Source organism: Equus quagga, chromosome 13 (assembly GCF_021613505.1).
Source record: "Equus quagga isolate Etosha38 chromosome 13, UCLA_HA_Equagga_1.0, whole genome shotgun sequence".
NCBI classification, from domain to species: domain Eukaryota; kingdom Metazoa; phylum Chordata; class Mammalia; order Perissodactyla; family Equidae; genus Equus; species Equus quagga.
Window position 1 is genome coordinate 92641216 of NC_060279.1, and position 10416 is coordinate 92651631.

The 10416-nt window shown below is 62.2% G+C and overlaps 1 protein-coding gene across 20 annotated transcripts; it reads left to right on the top strand.

Annotated features, from left to right (window-relative positions):
- Positions 1-320: 320 nt before the first annotated feature.
- On the top strand, positions 321-9774 carry TRAPPC6A (trafficking protein particle complex subunit 6A). Of its 20 annotated transcripts, none has more exons than XM_046684312.1 (7): positions 321-439; positions 6753-6927; positions 7341-7408; positions 7525-7747; positions 8389-8489; positions 8648-8764; positions 9446-9774. In XM_046684312.1, the coding sequence occupies exons 1-7, from the start codon at positions 417-419 to the stop codon at positions 9447-9449; spliced, it is 711 nt and encodes a 236-aa protein (XP_046540268.1). In that variant the 5' UTR covers positions 321-416; the 3' UTR covers positions 9450-9774. The 20 variants fall into 20 exon arrangements, with proteins under 20 accessions (XP_046540268.1, XP_046540266.1, XP_046540265.1 ...); XM_046684310.1 differs by having other exon boundaries at positions 8671-8764; XM_046684309.1 differs by having other exon boundaries at positions 8406-8489.
- Positions 9775-10416: the final 642 nt, after the last annotated feature.

The window sequence follows — 10416 nt, forward strand, 5'->3', positions numbered from 1 at the left end:
CCGGGTTGTACGCGAGGCGAGCGGACAAATAGGAATTTTGAAAAACGAGCTGTGTCACGGGTAACCGGTGCCTCGGCCAATGGAAATGCTTGAGGACCCGGAAACAGGGAAGAGACGGAGGGAAGGGCGGGGATACCGTCACGTGTGGCCAATGAACGACGTAGACCCTCCCCCTGGTCTCCCAGGTTCACGCGCGCCCCGCGTGAGCCAGGAGGAGGGAGGCGGGGCTAGTCTGAAACACCAATGGAAGCAGGAGTAGGCGGGGTCGCGCCTAGACGCAGGAGGCGGGGCTTGCCCACCCGGGCCAATGAGAGCGCGAAGCGCCGGGCGCTCGTTAGGCGCGGGAGGCCGGCGCATGGCGGACGCGGTGCTGTTCGAGTTTCTGCACACGGAGATGGTGGCGGAACTGTGGGCGCATGATCCCGACCCCGGCCCCGGGGTGAGCGCCGGGGCCCCGGGGGAGGAGGCGCGGGCCGCGGCGCGAAGGCCGGGTCGAGGCCCCGGGTAGCGCGGAACCCCGGCCCTGCCTTGCTGGGCGACCACGGGAGCTGGCTCGTCCTCTGTGAAGCGGGGTCGCCGCGGGGCTGGGCTCGCGCGAGACAGCTCTGCGAAAGCCCTTAGCACCAGGCCTGGCCCCGGGTAGGCGGGTAGTAATGACAGTCATTACTCTTACTGGATGTCTACTGAGGACTTAACTGTCTGGGTTGAATCCCGCCCGCGCCACTTAGTATAAGAGCCAGTGACTCAATCTCTGTGTGCCTCAGTTTCCTTCTTTGTCAAATGGGATCGTAACAGCACCTCAGACTCATAGTGAGACATGTATTCGTTCAACAAGCTTAATGAGCGTCGCGTGTATTCCAGGCAGTTTCCCTCACCTCGCGAAGCTTACGTTTTCGTAAGGGTCGTAGGGGAGTCAGACAAACAAATAACATCCTATGCCACCGGCTAGTGAGAAGTTCTAGAAAGAAAACTTCAGTAGAGTCAGGAAAAGAAAAGGGATGGAGTGGGGGATGGTGGAGGAAAGCCTTTCTGCGGAAGAGAATGGAGGAAGCAAGCCTGTGGATAAAGGGCGGGGGGGGGGGGGGGGGGAGGGAGGGCGGGGGGGGGGGGGGGGGGAGGGGGGGGGGGGGGGGGGGGGGAGGGGGTGGAGAGCATTCCAGAAAGAGGGAACAGCAGGTGCAAAGCCCTGAGGTAGGGCATGCTTGGCATTTTGGAAGCCGGTCCTTATGAAGAACAAATGAGCTCAGACTTTAAAGCACTTCAGGCGACGTCTGGCACGTAATCGTCCCTCAAACCCGGGGAACTCTTGTTATAAAATCAGTTACCGAGAAGAAAGGAGGGAGGGAGGAGGTACGCAATAAACAGGAGCTGTTGTCACCTGTTTCATTGTTCTTACATCATCATCCTTATGCAGGACATTTTATTGGCTTTGGTTTTCTTCCCAATTTCAACCCTAAGGAGAGTGTTGCTTATTATCATCTCGAGATAGTTTTTCCGAGTTCATTCACTCAACAAACTGTCACTAAAAGCTGCAAGGCGCCAGGCCCTGCTCTAGGCTCTGGGCTTTACTCGAGGAAGTGCACAGAAATCCTTGCCCTTCTGGAGCTCATGTGGTAGTGGAGAGACAGACAACTAAGACAAACGAGTAAAGTGGAAGGTACCTCGGGAAGATGCTGGGAGAAAGCTAAAGCATGGCGAGGCACTCCTAGAAACCCAGGAGTCCCCAACATCTGCGTTTTCTCTCCCCGCTCCAGCCCTCAACCAGGCCCTGCCTGTCCTGCTGTCTAAGTATGTCTCCCATCTCTCCCCTCCCCTGCCTTGGCCCCGGCCCCTCCTCCCTCATCCCCCAGCTCATCTCACCCGTCACCTCTTCACGGCGTTCACACCTGTTCATCCTTCGGATCTTGGCTCGATTGCCCTTCCTTCTCAGGAAAGCCTTCCCTGAGCCCCCAGTGGAAGTCGGGTGTCCTTGTACATGCCCTCAGCCCCCCTCCCCAGCTTCTCATTGGTAGCCCTTGTCACACTCCATAAGTACGTATCTGAACGATCCTTTGATTCAGATCCGTCTCCCCTGCCAGACTGCGCACTGTGTGAGCCGGGACTGGGTCTGTGTTGATCACCACATAGTAGGTCCTCTGCACACAGTAGGCCCTTGGTGTGCATTTGTTGAAGTGGATGCAGCTCCCCTGCTGTGGAGGGTGGCGGTGGGGACTGGCGTTCATTTAGTACTGTGACCAATGATAGCACTTACCACATATAAGTCCTTGCCACGTGCTCTCACGGGCTTCCCACTCCTGATTTCATTAGATCCTTCTCACAAACCACAGAGGTGGGCAGGTCCGCCCCACTTTGTTGATGCAGAAGCTGAGGCTTTGATGATGGAGTGCTTGCTCTCAAGTGGCAGGGTCAGGAAGGGAACAGGCCTCCCGCTTCTGAAGGCTCTCCTGTAAATCGCCTGCGTCTCCCACAGCGTGTCTTCCCTGACACTCTCCGGGACCATTTTAATGGGATTCTGTGGTCAAGCAAGTGTGGGAAACACCGGGTTGCTCGGCGTGCTCGCCCAGGGCTTTTGGCGCACATGAACTGGACTGTGACTCGGCCGGTGGCTCTGCTCGGCTGCCACCGGAATCCGAGGCTGGGGGCCAGAGATGCCAACGGAACAGGGCCGGGAAGTCCGGCCTCAAGGAGGGGGTTCCGGGTGCAGCCAGGCGAGGGGACCGTGGCAGTTCCCTCACACTCCTCGGGGCTGGGGAGCCCCATTTTTCAGGGGCCTGTTGTGGGAAATGGCTTCGTTGTCTCAGTCCTTTCTTGTCTGCTCCTGGCCCCTCCTCCATTTTCTCTTCCTTCTCTCTGGTCCAAGTGTCCTGTCTGACGCAAACGCAGGCCTCCTGTTTCTTGGGAACGTATTGTATCCCCAGCACAGTATCTCATCTGATTTAGTCCTCAGAACAGCCCCACGATGTAAATATTGCTGTCCCATTTTACAGAGGAGGGACTGAGGCAACAGAGAGGGCGGGCTTTCCCCGGGCCACACAGAGGCAGAATCAGGACTCGGGCCTCTGGCTCCAGAGCTTGTCTGTGGCACCGGGTGTGCCCCTTCCACCAGCCCCAGAGCTTCTCGAGGACAGGGACGCTGGCTGGTCCATCTCTGTGTCCACGGCACGGGCGCCCAGGAGCCATGGTCGTCATTCCGTGCTGGCTCTGGCGAGCTCCGTACCCTGCCTGGTTCAGTTCGCTGCTTATCTGTGGCTGTTGGATGGATGCTCCTGGACGGTTAGCGCTTGAATGGCAGACTGGTCAGACGAGCCTTTGACCTTTGTTATCAAAGCAGTAAAAGCTCCGGGAGGAGGCGGCTGTGGTTTCTCCACTTCAGAAGCTGGGAAGACAAGGGGAGCTTGTGGGAAAGGAGCTGGTCGCTCTGCCCCCCACTGTGAGCCTGCAGGGGGCCCGGGAACAGCCTTGCTGGCTGGGCTTTCGTCCACCAAGGCCCAGGAGTGCCCACGCCGGCCCTTCTCTCAGGAGGCCTGCGGTGGTGGAGTGGCTGTCAGACACAGTCCTTGTCCTCGGGCAGGCACGAGTCGGGGAAAGCCACGGGTTCCTGGTAGAGTGGACAGCGGGGACAGAGCCCTGGAGGGGGCCCGCGGCAGGGTCTTCATGGGCCGGCCCTGGAACTGGGGCTCTGTCCTGAGGGTGGGGAGCCATGGAAGGCTTAAACTGAGGTGTGTGGGGCTCAGACTTTAGAAGGACCTCCCTGGCCACATGAATGAGACTGGATGGGGTTGGGGTGGGCCCTCCTGCTGCAGGAGCCCAGAGCCGAGGCGAGGGCAGGCCCAGTGGAGGGGTGGAGGAGGGGGGAGGACGGGCGGGCTCTGGAAGGAGTGTCAGGGGAGAAGGCGGGACCCCTGGGCGGATGAGGGGGGAGAGTCCAGGGTGACAGGGATAGGCAGGCTGGCTGCCCCCTCACTCATCCTCAATCCCGTGTTGTCTCCCTCTACTTTTGGGTCTTCTGAGGCCGCTCCCCTTGGGGAAGCCGAGAACTCGTCCCCTCTCCCTGTGCTTCAGGCAGGAACCAGGGCTGCTGCTTCCCTGCGCCCCGCCCTGGGCTGCACGGAGTGGTCCCGTGAGTGGGGGTGGACTTCACAGATAACCAGGGACAGGGCACAATCACAGCCCCCACTCAACGCCCTCCTGCTTCAGCCCAGGACGCCCTCTCCTCCGAGTCACGTGCTCAGGATGTGTGTGGAGCGCAAGTTCGGCTTGCTCGTCCTCCATCCATCCTCCTCGGAGCCCTGTGACCCTTCTCAGTCTGAAGCCTGAATCTGCCTTTAGCTCAGCACAGTCGTCTCTGATCACCTCTGAGTATTTCCTCTCCTGCCTTGTTCCGCCCGTGTCTTTCTGACACTCTGATGGATATTAGACTTAGTGGATCTCTTCAAGTGTCCTACAACTTTTCTCTCCTTTTCTCAGCCTCGTGTTTTCTGTTGATGATCTGAAAGGCATGATCTACCATAGAGATCTGTCCGTTTTCAGCTCCCTTGTTAACAGATGTTGATTTTGGCTGCCCCATTTTTCATCTCCCGGACCCTCCTCCGTCCGTTGTGTCTTCCTCCTAGCGCCGCACTGGCTGGACGCGCCATCAGTGCCAACACCCATCAGCCTTCTCCAGGGGGTTCCCCTCCATCGCTGCCTTATCTTGCTTCCTCTCACTGGGCTGTTGTGTAAACTCAGCTGTGCCCAGAGATGCTGAGGCATCCACTCCCTTCCTCCTCCACCCTCTCTTCCCCGTCACCTGCTCGTGCTCGCCTCTTCCCTTCCCACCTTGCCCTCCCTGTTCTCATGAGTCCATCTCCCCAGACGCCCAGTCTTTCAGTTCAGGAGATCTTTAGCTGGCCCCTGTCAAGGGCTGGTACGCAGGGGTGAGAGGTAACAACAGCTGTGGCTCCAGCTGTTGCCGGGTGCCGGTCACACTGCCACAGTGAGGTAGCGACTCCTGTCAGCTCCATTTCACGTGTGGGAAAACCGAGGCCCGGGGTCATTACACAGCTTGCCCAAAGTCACGCATCCAGTCAGCGGTGAAGCCAGGACTCAAACCCAGGCAGTGCAAAGTCACTGAAGGGAAACCTTCCCACACTCCTCTCGGAGCTCCCAACCTGGCTGAGGGCCCGCTGACTCTCTAGCTGTTCCCTCTCGGGGCCGCTGTCCCTTCCCTCCCCCGCTTAGCTCCTCTTCCTTCAGACTCTGCGCAGACTCGGCCCCTCCCGGAGCCCTGTCACCACACGGCTTGTCTCCGTCCTGGCAGCCCATGACTGTAATGGAATCATTCCTTGCTCGCCCCAGAAGGCCAGCTCCATTGGGGCGGGGCTGTCTGCACCATCCCTGCCGTGGCCCGCATTGAGAACGTTCACGCAGCATTTGCCACACGGGGGAAACATCCCCTCCTTAGCCTGCGTCACGGGGGCCCCTCCCCTTCCCCAGTGCCCCCCCCATGGCCTGAGCTGCATTCTCCCTCCAGCCAGTCTGCTCTTTCCTGCCTCCTTGCCCTCGCACACACCCTCTGCTTGGAACACCCCCCTTCCTATCCCCCCACCCTCCTGGTGGAACTGGCCCTGTTGCTCTGTGCTGCCCGGTTCCCCACACAGGGGGGTGGCCATCACCTGGGCACTGTCACCCCATCAGGCTGGGTAGGGAAGCTCCCAGGGAGATGAACGAGGGAGCCCTGGCTTCTCCTGGTCACACTGGGAGGTCCTCAGGGACACAGATGCCCTGGGTCAGAGTGGAGCCCCGTCCTGCCTCCTCCAGGAGCTCTCCTCTAGGTGGGTGACACAGGAGCGGCAGCCACCACGCAAAGAAGGCTGGCCAAGGGCCGGGCAGCCTTCTAGGTGCTGAGGTCCGTCAACCACAAAACAGTGCCCCTCCCTCGTGGGGTCTTTCTCCCAGCCCAGGACCTCAGCCCCTGTCCCCCAGGGGGCCCGTGACCAAGGCTGACAGCCACAGGGGCTGTGACTGATGCTGAGAACACTGCCTGAGCCCGATTCAGTGCTTGGCTTGCGTTTACCAACTCCTTTAATCCTCATAGGACCCCTGGGCCATAATGCTGTTAACACATGGGGAAACTGAGGCACAGAGCAGTTAGCCACCGCCCCAGCCCCACAGCTGGCAGGTGTCAGGGGCTGGTCTGGCTCAGGACGCTGCACTCAGCCACTGGGTACAGGTCTCCCTCACTGTCTCTGACACACCAAGCTCATGGCCCGCATGTCCTTAGTCATCAGAGCCCCCCGGAGCCCTCCCCGTGCAGCTGACCCTCCTGTGCCTGAGGAAGCCAGGGGAGCACCGGGGGCGGAGCCAGAGCCCGCCAGGGTTGGCCAACAGGTGGCCGTGTCGTCACCCAGGCCCAGGCCTGGCCTGCAGGAGGCACAGGGAATGGCGGGCGGGGGCCTGGGTGCCAGGTGACCTGGCAGAGGACAGGGGCACCTTGCTCTGAAACACGGGTGGCCTCTGCTCCGATCTCCCTGCTCCTGGCACCCCCCGCCAGGCAAGCCCCAGCCTGTGCCACCTCTCTGAGGCCGAGACAGCTGTGGGTGTCGTCCCGGCCACCAACCCACCTGGCTGTCCAGGCTTGGGAGCCGACCTGCTGGGGCTGAGAGACAGCCCCGCGGCAGATGGTGCGTGTGGCAGGCTTACCTGCCCGCTCAGAGGCCCAGGCGCCGGTGTGAAAGGCAGCCTGCTTTATGGGGTTGTTAAATCCAACACAGGTTCACAGAGAGCAGCGGCACGCTCGAGTCCCGACCGCCACTTGCTCAGCATCCGCTTCCTGTCCTCCTGGGTGCGGAGCCCTGTGTGTGCGGAAGGTCGGCCGGGCCCCCACCCCCACGGAGCTGCCTCCCTCCCCGGGCTCTGCACCTGTCTCCCCTCTGCTTGCCCACCCAGGTGTGCCCGACCTTCTCCTAGACATACACCCTGGAAGTGCTTATACTAAGTGAGGGTGAGGGGTGTTATCAGGAGACAGTTGACTGAAACTGAGCCTGGGGAAGACCCCCATTTTTCCAGGAGCAAAGGGGAGCTGGTCCTGAGGCCTGATGGGGTGGGAGCATGGGGATTCAGAGGGCCCAGGAGGAGGACAGGTGTCCCAGGGCAGAGGGGCAGGGCCAGCCTGCCTCTGCAAAGACCTGAGCCTGTCCTGGCTGGCCAAGCAGGAAGGCTCTCCCTCCGGGGTCTCCTCGCCCCTCGACTCACAGGGATGGGCATGTTGGCCCTGAAGTCCCCTTTGCAGCTGCTACACCAGGTGGCTCCCGGTTGGAGGTGGCCGAGGGCCCCTGAGCCTCTCTTCCTTGGCCTTCCAGGGACAGAATATGAGCCTGTCTGTGCTGGAGGGCATGGGCTTCCGTGTGGGCCAGGCCCTGGGCGAGAGGTGAGAGCTCACCCCTCCTGTCCTTCCCCCACCCCACTGGCTGAAGATGGGCAGGACCGAGGTTGGGTCCCTTCCTGGGCGCGCCTGGGCAAGGAGGGTGGCATTGCTTCATGCAGGAACCCAGCCTGGCTTCCTCCTTCTTCCTCACCCTGGGCTCCTCAAGCCTGGCCCGGCGACCCCCCAGCATCAGCCTGGCCCAAGTGTCTGCCGCTGCCCCCCAGGCTGTCCCGGGAGACGCTGGCCTACAGGGAGGAGCTGGACATCCTCAAGTTCCTGTGCAAAGACCTGTGGATGGCCGTGTTCCAGAAGCAGATGGACAGCCTCCGCACCAACCACCAGGTGTGTGCATGCACCCGGGCCCCGGCTTCCTGAGCACAAGCAGGGGTGGGAACCCAGGAGTGCCCGCGAGGGGCCACCCCCACGGAGGGAGGTTGCAGCAGGCCCAGCCTGCCCGTGGGGCCTGCCAGAAGCTGGGAGGCAGGAACCGGCTGTCCCCTCGGCAGCCACAGCTCTTCCTGGGGCCTCTGTCCAGTCCTCTGAGGGGGGCCGGGAGGCTACAACGGGGCACCAAGGCTATTTCCAGATTCCCACAAGCCTCCCAAGGTGGAGCCCCAGAGCCGGCAGAAGGCGTCCCGTGGCTGGCAGCATCTTGTCCCGGCGTGACACTGCTTGTCTCAGCCTGGTTCGGGTTCCCATTAGACGCCCACACTGTGCCCGGCCCCACACTGGCCGCTTCACGGCTGGGCCTGCAGCTTCTCACCTGGCAAGTTGTGCGGCCAGGGGGCAGGGCCAGCACACGGCGGGGGCGGACACCGGGCCCAGCGTGGGGAGCCCTGGCCCTCTGCGGCGCTGAAGCATGGGCCCCTGCCACAGTGGTCTCGAGAGAGGGGTCCTTCCAGACTTCAGCCCAATGTTGGGGGGGCGGGGGTGCTGGGTCCTGGCTTCCCTGCCCCCCACTACAAATGCACAGACCCCCACAGGCTTCTCCTCTGCCCAGGGGACCTACGTCCTGCAGGACAACAGTTTCCCCCTCCTCATCCGGATGGCCTCAGGCCTGCAGTATCTGGAGGAAGCACCCAAGGTATGGGGGTGCTGGGAGCCCCCCGCCATTTCACTCCCCCTGTTTACCCAGCCCCCACCCCAGGGTAGGCCCAGGGCCCAGGGAGAGGACTGGCCGCACCGTGAAGCCCAAAGCCCAGCGTGGCCCCGGTCCTGGGTGTTGGCTCCCTCTTCCCACAGTGACCTGTGCCCCCCGCCCCCAGTTCCTGGCCTTCACCTGCGGCCTCCTGCGTGGCACCCTCTGCACCCTGGGCGTCAAGAGCCTGGTCACCGCCTCCGTGGCAGCCCTGCCTGCCTGTGAGTCGGGGAGGTGGGGATGGCGCCCATCCCACGGGAGTGGCAGGGCTCGAGAGCTTTCCTTCCTGGCTCCCGCGTGCCAGGGAGGTGGGGCCGGACTGCCGAGCCCCACTTGACAGGGGGCGAATTTGAGGCTCAGAGAGCTCACATCACATGCCCAGGCCACACAGCTGGTGCGGCCCATCCATGCACCGGCCCCAGGTGTCCCCCAGCCTGCCTCCCTGGGGCGAGCCAGTCTCGTGGTTTCCAACATTCTTCCCAGCGCAGGAACCCAGGGGGATGTCAGAGAAGTCACCCTGGTTGGAGCTCTGATGAGGAGAACTTGCAACCCGCCTGACGGGGTGTCCTTCTGCCCTCCATTGCCCCTCCCCCCAGCTGTCTTCCCCTCTGCTGGTCCCGAGGCCCCCTCATGGGGGCATCTGGGGCCCAAGTGGGCAGGACCTGAGCATACCACAGAGGCCCGTGCCAGGCCCCTCCCTGTGGCCCAGATGCTTGGCCTTTGTGCCCCTAGTTACCCACAGCCCTAAGATGCAGGCCAGGTGGGTGGGGAGCATCACCCCCCATGACCAGTGAGGAAACTGAGGCCCAGCCCAACAGACAAACAGCTCTGAGCTGTCGGGGCGCTTCCTGCCTCTCCCCTCACATGCCAACCTCAAGCTAATGCCAGCCCTTCTCTTCCAGGTAAGTTCCAGGTGGTGATCCAGAAATCCTGAGCAGCCCCAGGCCCCCACCCCCAGCTAAGCCTCACAGCCGCCTCTGGCCCAGGGACCCTGGGCTGCTGCCTTTGGAGGTGGCCAGAGGGCTGATGCTAGGGACCCCAGGCTGTGGGGGAACGAGCAAGGCAGGGGGTCCAGCCGCTTCAAGGCGTCACAGGTGCTCAACAAGTGGGTCTCCTCGGGAGGTGGGGGCGTCCCGGGGGCAAGGTGGCCCCGGCCTCAGTTGGGGCCCGTGTGCCAGGATCCCCCATCGGGTCACTCTGCACGGCAGATGCTCAATAAAGCTTTTGTATGTGGAGCCAGATTTAACGTGGAAGCTGGGGGTCACTCTGAGAGTGCTGGGGGGACGGGGTGTCTGAAGTGACTGTGTCACAGGTCCCACTGTGGGGTGGGGGAGCAGAGCACTGTGGGGCTCCCCACCCCTCATTCCCTCCCCTTCTGGGCCCCCTCCACCCGCAGCCCACGGCCTGAACCCGGGAGCCTGCTGCACCCCTGGCTAGGGGACAGTGGCCCCGGCACTGCTGGCCCCCCCAGTGTCAACAAGCCTGGGGCTGCCTTCTGCCCAGCGGGGTGCACAGAATGGACCTCTCCCCAGGGAGCAGGGCAGGGGGCTGCCAGGACTCAAGGACGGACGGAGAGGGAAAATGGGCCAGACACCCTCGTTCCCCCCACACACACTTGCATACACATTTCACGTGCCTGGCAGACGAGAGTTATACCCAGAACAGTGGCCCAGCTGACTGGTCCCTGGACAGTGTGGCCTCCCTGCCCTCACTCCCCCCACCCCCTCCCTGTTTACATTCATAGCATCTGGGGGCATCCCGCACCTGGGCCCTGGCGCCTGCTGCCTGACGTGGGTAAATAGCCCCTCAGAGCTGACAAGCAAGGCTGGAGTGAGACCTGCATGGGATGACGAAGGGTCTCCTTGCTTAAAAC

Bases quoted from the DNA above. Each gene is read 5' to 3' on its own strand.
- TRAPPC6A (XM_046684309.1), top strand. From the start codon at position 356: ATGGCGGACGCGGTGCTGTTCGAGTTTCTGCACACGGAGATGGTGGCG. The intron at 7,409-7,524 runs GTGAGAGCTCAC...TGCTTCATGCAG, and splicing joins GGCCAGGCCCTGGGCGAGAG to GAACCCAGCCTGGCTTCCTC. The intron at 8,765-9,445 runs GTGAGTCGGGGA...CTTCTCTTCCAG, and splicing joins CGTGGCAGCCCTGCCTGCCT to GTAAGTTCCAGGTGGTGATC.